Raw genomic sequence first — 18579 nt, forward strand, 5'->3', positions numbered from 1 at the left:
TGCTCTGCCACAATCAGAGCCATTCCAGCGCCTGAGGCAGAGGCCACAGAGCCATCCTCAGCGCCCGGGCAAACTTTGCTCCAATGGAGCCTTGGCTGCGGGAGGGGAAGAGAGAGACAGAAAGGAAAGAGAGGGGGAGGGGTGGAGAAGCAGATGGGCGCCTCTCCTGTGTGCCCTGGCCGGGAATCAAATCAGGGACTCCCACACGCCAGGCCGATGCTCTACCACTGAGCCAACCAGCCAGGGCCTTATTTGTGGTTCTTCAGGCCAACTTAGTTAGCTTAGCTATCTTTACTCGATTATAATTAATTTTTCTATTGAGCATAATAAAAACTGACAATTTGGTCAGAAAATATGTCATAAAGACAAACTAAAATTAGTTTAGAGCTCTTGAAATGAGAGATTGAACAATCTGAGATTATGTAACAAATTACTGATTTATTTTTTTGCTCAGTTTTCTTATATAATAATACAAAGATGTAGGCCGAAAAGTTGAAAATGCCTTATGTGACAAAAACATGTAAAAATGCTGAATAAAGTAGTTTAAAGTAGTTACAACAAAGAGAATTCCCCAAGAGCCATGTTTGCTTTGTTTTACCCTTGTATCACCAGCACCCGGGAGAGGGCCTGGCACTTAGTAAGTACTAAATAATAATTGGTGAATGTTGCTAAATAAATTTAGAAGAGAGTTAAGAAGGATTTGTTAACAGTAAAGGGTGTTGGTCAAGGAAGAAGTTCTTGGACAGCAGGGGAAGTCTTGAATTAGCCAGGCCCAGAATTCCAATTAGGAAAACTAATGTCAATGTAGCCTATCTACACTAAAGTGGAGAACTATATTTCTCATAAACTTTTGATGCCTATAGTTGATTTGTGCTGTTAGCTGATAAATACCTTGATATTACCTTCTATGAAATGGAACTACACTTACAATAACTTGTTTTCCCTACAGGAGATTTTGTTAGAAACCGATGACAGAGCCTGACCTGTGGTGGTGCAGTGGTTAGAGCGTCGATCTGGAACACTGAGGTCGCTGGTTCGAAACCCTGGACTTGACTGGTCAAAGCACATATGGGAGTTGATGCTTCCTGCTCCTCACCCCCCTCCTCTCTTTCTCTCTCTCTCTCTCTCTCTCTCTCTCTCTCTCTCTCCTTCTCCTCTCTAAAATAAATAAATAAAGAAAGAAACAGATGACATAATTTAGCCAATACACCAAAGTGGGCAAATGAATGCTCAACATTACAGATAGCAAATGTATGTAAATAAAAGATGTGAGGCCTTCCCAATCATAAAAATCTTTGTTAATTCAACTGAATTTTTGATGTCAGTATCACCATAGATTTCCTGAGAGATGTCTTAAGACCTCATTAATAAGAATAGTTGAGATCCCGGAGGAGAAGGGGAATGCAGAAGGAATACAGATTCATAGATTCAATGCTGATAACAACTTTCATAATAAATTATGAATGAGAAATTAGCATTTGAGAAGATTAGAGTCTAAAATATTTAATGTAATTCAGAAGAAACAATTGATATTTTAAATAGCAAGCAATCAAAATTCGGGGCTTCTCATTATGAGTTAAATTTAATTATCTACTTATCTTATTTAGACCTAACTTGGCACTATCCTATTAAAGAAAGCAGAGCATTGGTGTTGGAAGGAGATTGTACTTGGGTTGGTGAACACACAATACAACATACAGATGAAGTATTATAAAATTGGGCACCTGAAACCTCCATGATTTTATTAACCAATATCACCACAATAAATTCAATAAGAAAAAAAGCAAGTAGAGCACCTGCTGATGGAACTCAAAAGCTGAAAAGCTCATAGTGAATACTGTCAATCAAGCGCTACGTTGCCAGGGTAATCTGTAACTATGAAAAAATTAGTATTTTACAAGTAATTACTTCAGATTCTTTTTAATATTTTTATTTTTGAAATTATTTATTTACTGTTTAGAGTTTAAAGTAAGAGAGAGTTTCTCAGTGAAGCAGGGAGCCAGCGAGAAGGCCACTCCACAGGCAAAGCAGTCAAGGTTATTTCTTAAAAGCATAATGACTTTCTATTTTGTTTTCTTCAAAAAGCAATATTCCTGAAAAACACCCAAATTTGTGCAGTCTGAATCTCAAGTGGGTGGCCAGCCAAATATTCTTTAAGAACAATAGTGCTGAATCTATATCCTGAAATGACTGTTCTTAGCAGTTGCTCTCAGAAGGAGATGGTAATCACTGGTTATTTCATGTACATCTTGTTCGCAGGTGATGAAGGTTTAGCGGTATTAGAGCTTAAGAGGATGATTCTCTTAACCCTATTAAAGATGAAATAGACTGGTCACGCAGCCTGCTTCCTGGATAGCAGAGTTAGAACATCTCTTCACTACCCATAGGTAAGGATTCCAGGGATCAAACTCCGCTATAATCACTGCATCAGAACAGTCTCTATACCCTGAGGGTGGTCAATGCTTTCAGGAGGCAGGCTCCTAGCTGCTGCTCCTTTTAGAAGTGATCTGCAGGCCCTGGCCGGTTGGCTCAGTGGTAGAGCGTCGGCCTGGCGTGCAGAAGTCCCGGGTTCGATTCCCAGCCAGGGCACACAGGAGAAGCGCTTATCTGCTTCTCCACCCCTCCCCTTCTCCTTCCTCTCTGTCTCTCTCTTCCCCTCCCGCAGTCGAGGCTCCACTGGAGCAAAGATGGCCCGGGCGCTGGGGATGGCTCCTCGGCCTCTGCCCCAGGTGCTAGAGTGGCTCTGGTCACAACAGAGCGACCCCCCGAGGGGCAGAGCATCGCCCCTTGGTGGGCAGAGCGTCGCCCCCTGGTGGGCGTGCCGGGTGGATCCTGGTCGGGCACATGCGGGAGTCTGACTGTCTCTCCCCGTTTCCGGCTTCAGAAAAATACAAAAAGGAAAAAAAAAAAAAAGGTGATCTGCAGCCTGCAGGAAGCAGGCAGTATGGGGAGCATTGTGCTGTGCACTGTTCTAGCACGGCAGGTCTCGTCCTGATAGAGTGCTACCACTTCTAACGACATAAAAGAAGCTGAAGTCTACCTCACTGTTATTCTGGGGCTTCCACAGTGCTTCTCAGAGTAATTTGTAAAAACAGGGACAAATCACACCATTTTTTTTTGTTTCAGGTTCTTTACAGGCAGAAGGGGGGGAGTTGAAGTATAAATAAATACCCTTTCTTATCTCTCATGGGAACAAGTGTCATACAAACTTGACAGAGCACTGTTTGTATTTTAAATCCAATACAACCTTTCTAATTATCAACTGTGTGGAATTTCCTCATAAGATGGTAACCGGAAGAAGAAAATTAGTTCTAATTCTGGTTCCCACACTTAATCCTTATGGAAATTTAGCTAAGAAATTTAATCTTTTGGGGTTTCAAGGTGCCCCATCTATGTTATGAAGATAATACTATCCACAGTTGTGTGAATTAGATATGCTGTGTAGAAAGCAATTATGCCCTGTAAATTGCAGTCAATTGATAAGTAGTAGCCATTTTGTAGTAATTTCTTTTTCCATAATTTGGAAAAGTTATTCTAGTCAGGGATCTAAAAAAAAGACATGTATGCAAAGGAAAGCCACAAAACAAGAAAGTGAGAGAAACAGAATATATGCTCAGGGGTTATAATTTTCCTGGTTATGACAACTTCGAATAGGTGGGCATTTAAATGATGTTCTTTAATTATCAAAATGTAAGACTTATGAAAGACATTTTTAAAAAATGCTGTATTAAAATTGTAGTATTAAAAAATAGGTAGAAAAAGGAAGGATAAAAAAGTGCCATTGTTTTGTTCACCTAACTGCTCTAGGAAATACATTCTTCCTCAGAGGAACAGAACATAAGATACTAGTGATATAATTTTGAACAAGATAGTTCTGTGGAAAATTTAAGTTATTGGAGATGACTGAGAATGCGAGCCCTACTTGCTGAAACGGCCCTCTCCCTCATTAAACTTGCACCACCAGTAGCATGGTTCTCACTGTGGTACACCTATCTGAAAGGGAACAGAAGTGGGGGGGGGGGGTCTAAGTGCTTCAGGTTTGCTACTTATTTAATTTCACACCAACCCTGTGAGGTACGAAATGTTATCCAAGTTTAAAGATGAAGAACATAAATCTCAGAGAAGTAATCTAACTAGTAAAGGGATAGCCAGAGTTACAACCTAGGTCTAATTAGTTACTAGGAAGAAAGGCATTTGTTTTCCATTAATACAATATGTAACACAGTAGATGCTCAGTAAATCTGAAATGAATAGGCAAATAAATCGCCTAATGCAGGGTGATTTGCTGAAGCTGTCAGCAGAAAAAGATGGTAAGGCCAGGGAATAATACACCCTAGAAGATGGCTTTGCCAAATGCTTAGGCCAATAAGTATTTTAAGCACTAGACTGAGAGCTTCTTTAAGGGAAATACTGTGTCTTTATTCCCCTTGTGCCTAGAAAATGTTGGAATAAAACAAATATTGTCTGGCATTTAATTCTAATGCAAAGGATTAAAAAATTATAGTTGTAAATGAGATTGTTTAGATTCCAAGCAAATCAGTTTAAGTTTGTAGCCTTTATAACTTATGTTATCTTTGACTTTTAAAGAGAAAAAACCATCCAGCCTATGACACATTAGTACTGAGCACACAGAGGCAAAGCCAGACTTCACACTAACAGCAAACACAACATGAAGGCTGTAACATTACTGACGTACAAAGAGGAAAACAATGCTGAGTGAATGGCCATTCTGTGTCGGCTGCTGTGGCTAAACAGACTGTATTAATGCTCTCCAGTGTTCTCTCTGAGTTTACATTAGGTCCAGAGTGGGTGCTGGACAATCACAGTGGGGGTTTCTTCCTGACTGATAATGCAAACACACTGGCTGGCACCCACTGCAGCACATCTGGACTTTGTTAGACAAATTTTGTTTATATGTTTTTCATTGGCCCTGGCCCCTTCCTCTGATGCAGCCTCTCCAAGTGCTGCTCTGCATGAATGAGTCAAGAAGACTCATGACCTTGGGTATGTGTGTACGTGTGTATGTGTAAGTGAACTAGGAACATCTTAGAGGGTGACCCCAAAATCTGTAAACCCCCTGCTGCTTCACCTCTTTCTGGCATTAGGAATCACACATGAATGCCAATGGCCCATCAAGCGGTGGCAGCTCCATTTACTGGAAAGCCCTGTCAATGCTGGCTGTTTCCTGGTTAGAAAATGGCTTTTAGGTTGAGGCACATTCCAGTAATTCAAGGACTAAATGCTTTAAATTAAAACAATACTGATGCCATAACCTCTTCCCAAGAGAGGATATCCTTGTCCAAAAGTTAGTACACACAGAGAAATTCAAGAATCAAAATGTATTTGGAAAGACCAGTTCCTTCTTATTCACAGCATCTCAGACATACTTTTTAAAATTAAATTTATTGGAGTGACATTGGTTAATAAAATTAAATGGGTTTCAAGTGTACAATGCTATACAATACATCATCCATACACTGCACTGTGTGTCCATACACCCAAAGTCCAATCTTACTCCACCACCATTTCTTTGACCCCCTTCACTAGCCTCCAACAGCCCTGTGGTAACCACCACACTATTGTCTGTGTCTATGAGTTTTTGTTTGTTTTTCTTGTTCGTTGATTTGTTGTTTTCAGTTTTATATTCCACATCTGAGTGAAAGCATATGGTTCTTGACTTTTGCTGTCTGCTTATTTTGCTTAGCATGATGTTGTCGCAAATAAGATGTGGTGCATAAATTACAATGGAATACTATTCAGTCACGAGAAAAGATGAAATACTCCCAGACACATTTTGAGGGGGCAGATATGTGAAACTTTACATGGAAGGGAGACAGAAAAACACTGTTAGGAAAGACTCCTGAGAACTACTGATACATTATCTGTCTCCATATATAGGTCACATCACTACAGAATATTCAAGGCATATTGTTACTTGTAAGATGTTAGGAATTTTTCAGAGACTCTTTTCTAACATTACCCGTATAAGTTAATGTATTAATTAATAACACTAACTTTCACCTAGTGAAAACATATTTTCTTGAGAGCCAAGGAATCAAAAGCCATTGTGAATGAGACATAGCATTCTAGTCTGCTAGACATTTATTCTATTTTATGTTTAAGGTGAAAGGGCCATGAAATAGATCATATGTCTGTATTTTCAGGCCTAACTACTACTGAAGAGACCTGATATTGCTAAATAGATATACTCACAAGCTAGTGAAAGCCTGTCCTCATTAATTCCTCCGATTTCATGTTATCATCTCCCCCCTTTACTGAGGTATAATTGACAAATATAAATTGTATATATTTAAAGTGTACAATGTGGTGTTTTAATATATGTATACATCATGAAATGATGACCATGATGAAGCTTAACTGATATTTTCATCATCTAACATAGCTACTTTTTTTTGAATGTGTGGGAATAACACTTAAGATCTACTCTCTCAGAAAATTTCAAATATACAATCCAGTATTGTTAACTGCAGCCATCATGCTGTGCATTAGATCTCAGAACCTCTCCATCTGTGTAACTGACACTTTGTGCCCTTTGACCAGCACATCCTCATTCCCCCACCCCTCAGCCGATGGCAATCAGCACTACTCACATTATCAGCTTTGATAAACCAAAGTTCAGCCCTGAACTACTGGACAGATGTCTTTAATAATAAGCACATTCTTTCTGTTTTATTTAACAGGCATCCAAATATTAGATGACGTCCTCTTCTTATGAAAAAATTACTTTAGAATACTGGAAAAGTTTCTTTCATTTGTAAATAAGCAATGGGCTGTTTTTGCTGGTGCTTTATCTATAGGACATCTTTTCGTATTTTCTCAGCAAAGTAGCTACATAAATAAACATAAAGTCTATTTTAAAGCAATTTAAATATTGGTCTACAAACAGAAAATATCTTTATTATGTAAATATTAATTCTTGTTAACTTGAGCATTAAGTATGTCAGAAATGCTATTGATGACTGATTACCCAAAATAGAAAAGAGGAAATTCCTTCACTTGAACAACTCTTTCTCAGTCCGGTTCCTCACGCAAAGGAGCAATGTGGGCAGCCTAAGCACATGGAATATGTGACTGAGAATGCAGGGGTGGCACTGGAGGACAGGACTGTGGGCACTACTGATCACATAGAAATGGTCAGTAAAGAGCATTCAAGAAGGAGGCTCAGCTATAAAAAAGTTAACTTTCTCCTTATTTTCAAAGAAGAACCTCCCACCCAAATTTTTAAATTGTGGTAAAATATATATTACATAAAATTTACCATTTTACTTTTTTTGTGTGTGACAGAGACAAAGAGAGACAGGAAAAGAAGGAGATGAGAAGCATCAATTCTTTGTTCGGCTCCTTAGTTGTTCATTGATTGCTTTCTCATATGTGCCTTGATTGGGGGGTGGTTACAGCGGAGCTAGTGACCCCTTTGCTTTAAGCCAGTGACCTTGGGCTTCAAGCCAGGGACCATAGGGTCATGTCTATGATCCCATGTTCAAGCCAGATGAGCCCGCACTCAAGCAGGCAACCTCGGGGTTTTGGACCTGGGTCCTCTTCGTCCCAGTCCGACACTATCTACTGCGCCACTGCCTGGTCAGGCACCATTTTACCCATTTTTTTTTTTTTAAAGAATGCTTTTTTTTTTTATTACAGAGACAGAGAGAGAGTCAGAGAGAGGGATAGATAGGGACAGACAGACAGGAACGGAGAGAGATGAGAAGCATCAATCATTAGTTTTTTTGTTGCGACACCTTAGTAGTTCATTGATTGCTTTCTCATATGTGCCTTGACTGTGGGCCTTCAGCAGACCGAGTGACCCCTTGCTCGAGCCAGCGACCTTGGGTCCAAGCTGGTGAGCTTTTGCTCAAACCAGATGAGCCCGCACTCAAGCTGGCAACCTCAGGGTCTCGAACCTGGGTCCTCTGCATCCCAGTCTGATGCTCTATCCACTGTGCCACCGCCTGGTCAGGCCCATTTTACCCATTTTTAAGTGTATAAGTTCTATCCATTAACTATAGTTACACTATTGTGCAATCTTCATCAAAGGATACGTTTTTAGATTTTATTTGCACAGATGAAAGGCCTTACAGAAATACTAATCATTAAATCTGGGGAAGTTTTAAGGTTGAAAAAGAAAAGGGCTAAACTTTGCTCTTACCTTTAGAGCTTACCCAGCCCTGAATACCTGAACATAATTTAAATAAAAATATGCTTAGTGCCTTCTGCAGTAGAAATCTAATTGGATATAAAAAATTAGCCTTCTTCATTTCAAATGGGCAGAATTTCACTAATTTCATCCAATCATTACAAAGTTAAAAACATTCTCATACAAGACTTGTGACATTTTCTAAACCCGTTCTCTTATCAAAAATAGACACAGACATTTCCTAGACATAGCCAGAGATTTATAAAGATGAACATCTCTGCTTATGAAGATTCTGCAATACACAGTAGATACACAATGAAATATAAAGGTGATGTATCATAGAATTGCACACGCGAAACCTATATAATTTTAACAAATGTCAACCCACCCCAATAAATTTAATTTTAAAAAGATATACAAGTGCTAGAAAAAAGAAAATTAACTACATTGGATGTCTAATATGAGACACAAGACCTTAACAGATGAGCTGGCAGAGGTGTGGGTAGAGTCGGGTGTAACAGCTGGTCCCCATGACCCTCCTGGCATTTACTTATACCTGCTGCTTGAGCTGCTGTACCAGGCGATCCTTCTCCCGCTTCAGCGCGGCCACTTCCTCTTGGGTCTTCTTCTTGGAGGAGGAAAGCTCCAACAGCGCTATGTTGGCGTCTTTCTCGCTGATAGCAGCCAGAAGAGCTTCTTGTCTGCAAAGGAAGAAAAAGCCAAGACTTTCATTTAATCCCCAAACAATTCTCTGAAGTTACTATTATTATTTACCCCCCTTTTACGGGTGATAAAATTTAAGGCTTAGTGCGTCTATAGAGCTTGCCCAAGTTCACACGTGTAGCCAGGAATCCCATGTTGTTATACCTACATCTCAGCAAAGAGGTCTTAGATACAGAGGTAATGATTTTTTTTTTTTTTTGTATTTTTCTGAAGCTGGAAACGGGGAGAGACAGTCAGACTCCCGCATGTGCCCGACCGGGATCCACCCGGCACGCCCACCAGGGGCGATGCTCTGCCCACCAGGGGGCGATGTTCTGCCCCTCTGGGGTGTCGCTCTGCCGCGACCAGAGCCACTCTAGCGCCTGGGGCAGAGGCCAAGGAGCCACCCCCAGTGTCCGGGCCATCTTTGCTCCAATGGAGCCTTGGCTGCGGGAGGGGAAGAGAGAGACAGAGAGGAAGGGCGGGGGGTGGAGAAGCAAATGGGCGCTTCTCCTATGTGCCCTGGCCGGGAATCAAACCCAAGTCCCCTGCACGCCAGGCCGACGCTCTACCGCTGAGCCAACCAGCCAGGGCCGGTAATGATATTTTTAAAGTAAGACTAATCTTGTCATCTATACACTTGACCCATTTAGCTCATTTTTTTTGATAATTATTCAGCAGCTTCCATGCAAAATAAGGCCTAACTGAAACTGAAACCATTTTTATGTATAGAGTGCGTTACAAATTGTAACAGGATTTAGGAAAGCAGACATCTGTTTCTGGGGCATTCTGTATGTCTCTAAGTCTTTTTATCTCACTAATGCAAATAAGTTTCTAGTTATGGTTTTATTTGGCAATGACTGTGCACTTTGAAACAATAATTTAAACTTTACAGATTCCTTGTGGTTTAGCTAACTACTTTTTGGTTAATATCCAGAAAGAAAAGAAGGTAGGATTTAAATGGGGGGTTGGGAGTAAACATGAGTCATTTACAAAATAATCAGAATGAAGTTGGTGAGCCTCATTGTCTAAAATGTATTCCTTAACAACTCATTTTTTATGTAAGTCATCTGTTAAGAAGACAGATTTGATTTACAGGAATGTTGTAAGTGACCTGAGCTTTCGAGGTAAAGAAATGCTGACTCTGAGAATGTACTGCCCAAGCTGAACTTTGCTTCCGTCTTTCTTAGGATAATTATGCTTCAATAGCAGTCATATGGAAAAGGTTTAGCCACAAACCGGAAGACTATCTTTTGAATATTCTAACAAGGATATTTTGTGTTCTGGAGGGGTAGGTCTGGGGAACTCTCAACCACAGTACTAACAAAGGGTAGAGGTAGATTAGTTTACATTATGGAAATGAATTTTTGTTTAACTAGTCTTTGCTGTTAGAAGGGAAGAAGGTTCTGAATGACATCAGCTTAACTTTCCACTGTCCCCATACTCTATATAATTCAAAGATATGGCATATGACTTATCTCATGAAGCTCTAGTCACCACCAAAGAGATAATGATAGTCTAAATATATCCACTGACCACTTGAAAAAATATGTTAAGTGGAGAAATGAGCTTAAAGGTGAAGGAGTTCAAGATAGTGTCACAATGCAGTTTCCTGTTGATTACTATCATCTGTTCATTTTTGGGAAGTTCAAAGACTGACAAAGCTGAAATGAGAAATGTGCTTTCTCTATTAGGCGCTGCATTTCTGTGTACTGACTGTCGGAATCACACATAGTAGCAGGCAAAATAAATAAATAAATATATAAAAGATGATTCAATCAGATCAAATCATAATAAGCACCTTTGCTAAATGCAGGATCCAAAGGTAATAAGATCTCAGCTTCATTCTATGCTTAAGGTGTATGAAATAGTAAAAATGACTCTATATTGTTGAAGATTTCTTGACTGAATTCTAAATTCTTTTATAAACGATATGCTTGCCAGCTAGCATGGTACAGTTAATCTCTGGGCCAAAATGTTACATTCCCAAACTGCAGTATGATATAAAAGGTGACAATTCAGATTCAAAAATTTAAAATATCTCTGAACATATGTACCCTGATTTATCAATGTCACCCCATTAAAATTAATTAAAAAAATAAATTAGCAAAAAAAATTAAAATATAGATGTGGCAGTGGAGGCTAAGCCACTAAAATAATGTCATTTTATTAAAATATATAATTTAAAGTCTTTTTTTATACAATTCAAATAGAAATTTTATGTCTATTTATCATTTATTGAGCATTGATAATATACTATGAACTGTGCAGAATCAAACTTTCCCATGCACATGGCTCTCACCCTCTAAAAATCCCCTAACAGATGAACATGCCACTGTCCTTTCCAGGTTAAAAGTACACTCTTGACATTGATTTCTACATGTGTATGAGTATTATAAAGGGCAATTTATAGTCAAGAAAATAAAATATTTTGATTGCACATTATAATTATGTGGTAGGCAGTTAGACAGACATAAGCAGAGCAAGGACAATGAGCCAGGAACAGAAGGCCACCAAGGAGGGAAGTCCCAGGTGCCTAGCAATGGGTAGACCTGAGAAAACAAGGACCTCACCCCAGGGTGACCTTTCCTCCCCTAGGATATCACTAGTCATGTAGTTTAGACCACCGACCTTTCATATTTCTGGACATGCAGTAGACCCCCTAACACAGCGGTTCTCAACCTGTGGGTTGCGACCCTGGCGGGGGTCGAACGACCAAAACACAGGGGTCGCCTAAAGCCAATAAAATATGTATTTCCGATGGCTTTAGGTGACCCCTGTGTTTTGGTCGTTCGACCCTCGCTGGGGTCACGACCCACAGGTTGAGAACCACTGTCCTAAGAGGAGGAACAAGGGGCTGAAGAGTGGCCTCTGGGGACTCCCATGCGGGCCTTTGCACGACCACTTCCTTAAGCATTAACCCTTAGGGATAACATCTAAGCCTCAGCTGTGTTTCAGTTCTAGGCTCAGAAAAGCAGCAAAACCAGACAAGTGATGCCATCGCCAACATCAAGATACACTGACCAACCAGTGGAGACCAAGGGGACACACTAGTAAAGCTGATGAATAAGTCTTTTATTTTTTTTATTTATTTATTTTTTTAAAGAGAGAGAGGTCAGAGAGGGATAGATAGGGACAGGAATGGAGAGAGATGAGAAACATCAATCATCAGATTTTTGTTGCAACACCTTAGTTGTTCATTGATTGCTTTATCATATGTGCCTTGACTGTGAGCGTTCAGCAGACCAAGTAACCCCTTGCTCAAGCCAGCGACCTTGGGTCCAAGTTGGTGAGCTTTGCTCAAACCAGATAAGCCTGTGCTCAAGCTGGCAACCTTGGGGTCTCGAACCTGGGTCCTCTGCATCCCAGTCCAACGCTCTATACACTGCGCCACTGCCTGGTCAGGCTGAATAAGTCTTCTGAGATTCTCCCCTGGGACCTCCCCTAAAATCCGCATCCTGAAAAGCCCTGAAAATGGAGGACCCAGCAGACCCAGTCACAGCTCTCTATCTATGGAGTAAGCTTTCAACCCCTACTCCTGGTGCATTTTCCTTGCTTCTCTCTTTCTCCTAAGCTGATTTTCCAAATAACTGTTCTCTTAAAGTTTGAGTCTTTTTTTTTTTTTGACAGAGACAGAGAGAGAGTCAGAGAGAGGGACAGATAGGAACAGACAGACAGGAAGAGAGAGATGAGAAGCATCAATTCCTTGTTGTGGCATCTTAGTTGTTCATTGATTGCTTTCTCATATGTGCCTTGACTGGGGGGCTACAGCAGAGCAAGTGACTTTTTGCTCAAGCCAGCAACCTTTGGGCTCAAGCCAGTGATCCCACGCTCAAGCTGGATGAACCTGCGTTCAAGCCACCAACCTCAGGGTTTCAAACCTGGGTCCTCCACATCCCAGTCTGATGCTCTATCCACTGAGTCACTGCCTGGTTAGGTTAAAGTTTGAGTCTTGTCTCTGAATTCTTTCTTAACCAGAACTCAAGTACTGAGGGCTAGACTATCTGGTGCTGTTTTAGCCACCAACACTTATCATGTAAACTCTAGGTCAGTGATTTTCAACCTTTTTTGAGCTGCGGCACATTTTTTACATTTACAAAATCCTGGGGCACATCACCTACCAAAATGACATAAAATGACACTTTAACACAGTACATATTATACATATAGTTAATAATATAGTTTCTAAATGTATTTATACTCACTTAGTGTGAAACCTGGGCCTGTTTCGATGAACACAAAAGGGATATTCTAGCAGGAATGGTACAAAGACACACATGAAGCTCTTCCTCAACAGTTCTCAGTCTCTCTTTGTTTTTAGTTTTTATTGCAGTCAAGCTTGAGAAGCTCAGCTCACATAGATATGTGGTTGAAAACGGGAGCAATGTCAAAATAGCTTTGTTGGCCAGAATGGGGAACTCCTTGGCAACAGATAACCAAAAACTGTCCAAAGGAAGATCAGCAAACTTTAGCTTTAAAGTTAGATAACATTGTGATGCATTGTGATGCACTGTATATCACCCTCTGCGGGGGCCTCTTTTAAAAAGAAAAAGGTCAAATATCTATATACACCATCAGGATAGATATAACCAGCTGAGGCTGAGGCTTCATCTAGTGGTGGCAACATTTACCTCCAGTCCTGACCAGGATTAGAAATTGGGATCATGGGGAGGAGTAGCAGCTACAACTACTCCCCGTGGCCACACAATGACAAGTGCGCAGCAGCCGAGCTGGGACCTTCCTGGGTGTGGATGAGAGGCGGCCTACTATTGGTTCATCGCTAGTGGTCGGGATGAATCCTAGAAGGTGATTGGTCAGTGAGAGTTCCCTGTGCCTCCACTCTTCCTGTCGCTGATAGCTGGAGGGATTGTGAGGGGAATGTTTATATTCGGATGGAGGCGGCTGGCGGCGGGCTGGATAAATAGCCTCTGCGGGCTGTAGTTTGGGGACCCATGTTTAATTTCCCCACGGCACATCTGACCATGTCTCATGGCACACTGGTTGAAAAACACTGCTCTAGGTAATGTCAGTTAACTTTCAAGGGTATTGTAGGTTTTTCTTTGGTTCTTGGAAAGGAACATTTATAGTATTGTTCTTTTGTCTGTAATTTTGGTAAATTTAAAATATAAACTATAGGGGAGAAAACTTCTTAAAAATAATTTGGAAGTTAGGCAAGAATATAAAAGCTAACAAATTGTAACAGCCATCTTTTAGGGAATAACAAAAAATGTTGTTCCCTTAATACATCTGATAGAAAAGACCATATGGTATACAGATGACCTTATGTGGTTAAGTTTTAAAGACAGCACTCAAAAAGTGTTGAAATTAAAATGCTTTGTTAAGAACAGAAGGAATGAGCCCTGGCCGGTTGGCTCAGTGGTAGGGCGTCAGCCTGGAGTGCAGGAGTCCTGGGTTCAATTCTCGGCCAGGGCACACAGGAGAATCGTCCATCTGCTTCTCCACCCCTCCCCCTCTCCTTCCTCTCTGTCTCTCTCTTCCCCTCCCGCAGCCAAGCTCCAATGGAGCAAAAAGTTGGCCCGGGCGCTGAGGATGGCTCCATGGATCTGCCTCAGGTGCTAGAATGGCTCTGGTTGCAACAGAGCGACGCTCCAAGATGGGCAGAGCATCGCCCCCTGGTGGGCGTGCTGGGTGGATCCTGGTCGGGCGCATACGGGAGTCTGTCTGACTGCCTCCCTGTTTCCAACTTCAGAAAAATACAAAAAAAAAACCCCCAAAAACAAAAAACAGAAGGAATGAAATTCAGAGTGAAAAAAAGCAAATGCAAAAGAATCTTACTTTAGTAGCTACCTACTCTTAATATAATTGCTTCTTTGAGAAAAGATATTTTCTGATAAAATTAATATGCATTCATTGAAGAAAAACTGAAAGATAGAGGAAACAGTTTGTTTTGAAATCAGAGTCAATTGCTTGAGATCTGGAATTCACCTACTCTGATGCTAACACGGTTTGAAGAAAATGAACCTTGATGGGGATTAATGATAGACTTTATGAGGTTTACCAACTAAAGGCTATCCACAATATATGAATGCCACAATCCAGAGCCAAATAAAATCTGCAGTGCTTTCCTTGCCAAATTACTCCCCTTGGTCTGCTAGTGTCTTTTCCTCAGTTAAAAAAAACTGTAGTCAGCCCTGGCCGGTTGGCTCAGCGGTAGAGCGTCGGCCTGGCGTGCGGGGGACCCAGGTTCGATTCCCGGCCAAGGCACATAGGAGAAGCGCCCATTTGCTTCTCCACCCCCCACCTCCTCCTTCCTCTCTGTCTCTCTCTTCCCCTCCCGCAGCCAAGGCTCCACTGGAGCAGGGATGGCCCGGGCGCTGGGGATGGTTCCTTGGCCTCTGCCCCAGGCGCTAGAGTGGCTCTGGTCGCGGCAAAGCGATGCCCTGGAGGGGCAGAGCATCGCCCCCTGGTGGGCAGAGCGTCGCCCCTGGTGGGCGTGCCGGGTAGATCCCGGTCGGGCGCATGCGGGAGTCTATCTGACTGTCTCTCCCTGTTTCCAGCTTCAGAAAAGAAAAAAAAAAATATTGTAGTCTTGGCCAGTTGGCTCAGTGGTAAAGTGCTGGCCTGGTGTGTAGATGTCTCAGGTTCAATTCCTGGTTGGGGTACACAAGTGAAGTGCCCATCTGCTTCTCCACCCCTTCTCCTCTCTCTTCTCTCTATCTCTCTCTTCCCCTCCTGCAGCCATGGCTCAGTTGGAGGAAGTTGGCCCCAGGCACTGAGGATGTCTCCATGGCTTCACCTCAGGTGCCAAGCAATGGAGCAACAGCCCCAGATGGGTAGAGCATTGCCCTATAGGGGGCTTGCTGGTTGGATCCGAGTCCAGTCTCATGCAATAGTCAGTCTCTCTGCCTCCCTGCTTCTGACTTAAGAAAAAAAAGTATTTGAAAATGTAGACACAGAACCTTTCAAAGTGATTAGAAACCCCCTACTGCATGACTTAACATGCCATATTACCTGCATACGGAGTAGGTAGTAGCAGAAATTCAACCTGAAGTCATTAAAGTGGTTCATTCACTCTATTCCTGGTGCTTTTAACTACCAGAACCGTTGAACCTGCCCTTTGACCTTCAAATTCTAATGGAATCAAGATGTCTCTAAAAGTATTCTGGTCTGGAATTTGAGCTTCAAGAAATAGTAAGACCACTTCCTCTTCCTCTGTGTCCTTCCCCTTTTTGAGCAAGTTTCAGAAATGATGCAAACATCCAAGGCAAATGGAACTCAAAATCCTTTTGATAATTCCTGGAACCTCGATAACAAAAAATTGGCTTTCCATCACTAGTCAATAAGGGATATAATAAATGTTAGAATGATGGTGGTTTACAATTTAAGAGACTCCTAAATATGTATGTGTTTAACAGAAATGCAAGACATAAAAGAAGTATAAATGAAGGAATGTTACCAGGGCTTATTTTTTCCTCTTCCTCCAACTGGGTATTTCATATTGAATGATTACATAACATGCTTCAAAAATTCCATAATCCTGAAAACATCTCAGATAAAAGTAAGAATAAGATCAGTAACTTTTTACATTGTCATAAGTATGTGATTCGAGTTTAATCTACTCCAATTTTAAGATAAGTCTAAAATCTAGATTCTTTTTTAGAGGTTAAATTTACTGGGGTAACATTATATAAGTTTCAGGAGTACAACATTATAATACATCTGTACCCTCTATTGTGTGCTCACCAGCGGAAGACTAGTGCCCTTCTATTACCATATATTTGACCCCTCTACTCTCCGTCTTCTCCCCACCTCTCTTTCTTCTTGGTAACCACAATTCTTGTTGTCTGTATCTATGAGTTTGTTTTGTTTAGTGCTTTCTGTTAAATCTAGATTCTTTTATTGATGCTCCCCTTGATTCAAATGTCTCCATTTTTTGTTATTTAGCCAATTAACTATCCAGAGTGAGTTGTAAACTTCTAGGATATCTCCTCCACTCTTCCATCTCATTTCGGAAGAAATTCTTTTGATTACTATTTTCTCCAACTTTCCTTACAGAGATTTCAGAGTACGGAAGATACACTATCTTAAGTGAGCCCAGTGAAAACCAGCTTGTAGGTGATCTCATGTGGGCAAGCCTGATTGAAATGCCTGATACTTCAAATTTGGGTCCCTGAACATTTTATGATCTCCTCTCTAGATCACCTTTATTTAGCTACTCAGAAATATTTTTTTATCATTTTAATTTTATTTATTTTTTATTCAATGAGAAGAAAGAAGGCAGAGACAGATTGCCACATGCACCCCAACTGAATCCACCCAGCAAGCCCACTAGGGGGCGATGCTCTGCCCATGTGGGGCATTGCTCCGTTGCTCGGCAACTGAGCTCTTCATAGCACCTGAGGCGGAGGCCATGGAGCTATGCTCAGTGCTGGGGGCCAACTCATTTCAATCGAGCCATGGCTGCCAGGGGGGAGGGTGAAGTGAGAGGGGGAAGGGTGGAGAAGCAGATGGTCACTTCTCTTGTGTGCCATGACTGGGAATCGAACCTGTGACATCCACACACCAGGCCAACACTCTGCCACTGAGCCAACCGGCCAGGGCTGAAATATTTTATTATTAAACTTAATGGTTGGCATTCATCAGTAAGAGTACAAAGGTTTCAGATGAACATCTCTATGGCATCTGAAATGTTGATTGCATTGTGTGCCCATCACCCAAAGTCAACTCATTTTCCATCACCATATATTTGTCCCCCCTTACTCCCCTCTAACTCGTCCCCCTTCCTCTGGTTATCACTTTAGTTTTATCTGTGTCTATGAGTCTCAGTTTTATTATATACCCTACCTATGTGTAAAATCATGTAGTTCTTAGCTTTTTTGGATTTACTTGTTTTATTTAGTATAATGTTCTCAAGGTCTCATGTCATAAATGGCAATATACATAATTTCTTATGGCTACTCAGAATTATTTTTAATGTGAAATGTGATCACTAAATAAAATTTAACATCCACCATAACAAACTTCCCTTTCAAAGTTAATTGCATCACCATATTCCTAGGTCAAATTAAATAATTTGATTCCTTCTTTGCTCCCCATAACCCATATTTAAGTTTTGGTGGTTCTTCCTATTAAATAGTTATTAATGGAACCACTGCTTTGTATCTTCTTCATGTTTATTGTCATAGACACTACCATACTTTAATCATGGGCCTAAACCAGTGGTCAGCAAACCAAGGATCACAAGCCACATGTGGCTCTTTGGCCCCTTGAGTGTTTAGCAAAGGCCAGTTTAGAAGTACCCTAATTAAGTTAATAACAATGTACCTACCTATATAGTTTAAGTTTAAAAAATTTGGCTCTCAAAAGAAATTTCAATCGTTGTACTGTTGATATTTGGTTTTGCTGACTAATAAGTTTGCCGACCACTGACCTATACCTATTATTCTTAAAACCCCTTCTCTGATTTCCCCAATATTCTATACTGCCCTACTCCTCCGATGTCATTTTTACCAGGTTCCTTAAATCATCAAATGCTATTGACATAATAGTTGACCACTTATAATTTTCAATCTATTTCTTTCTCATCCACCAATGACCCTGTGTCACTGACTCACTTGTTTTCACTGAGGTTTATGCTACTCTACCCGAAATGCCTGCAGCTTTCTCTCCCAGCCTGATGGTTAATTTCTCCCCATTCAGCATTTCCTTTTAGCACTTTCACAGTTTACATTATATTAAACAGGTTCTGTAAAAGTCCTTCAGTT

General features: G+C 41.0%; 1 protein-coding gene across 14 annotated transcripts in view; it reads right to left on the reverse strand.

Moving 5' to 3' along the window:
- Positions 1–18579, reverse strand: part of ERC1 (ELKS/RAB6-interacting/CAST family member 1) — a 544893-nt gene that overhangs the window by 118420 nt on the left and 407894 nt on the right. For all 14 annotated transcript variants that reach the window (XM_066369492.1, XM_066369490.1, XM_066369487.1 and 11 more), the window contains one exon: positions 8709–8853. In XM_066369492.1, coding sequence (XP_066225589.1) covers positions 8709–8853 — 145 coding nt within the window. The remainder of the gene's footprint in view (positions 1–8708; positions 8854–18579) is intronic.

The sequence above is a fragment of the Saccopteryx leptura genome, chromosome 2 (assembly GCF_036850995.1).
Source record: "Saccopteryx leptura isolate mSacLep1 chromosome 2, mSacLep1_pri_phased_curated, whole genome shotgun sequence".
NCBI classification, from domain to species: Eukaryota; Metazoa; Chordata; class Mammalia; order Chiroptera; family Emballonuridae; genus Saccopteryx; species Saccopteryx leptura.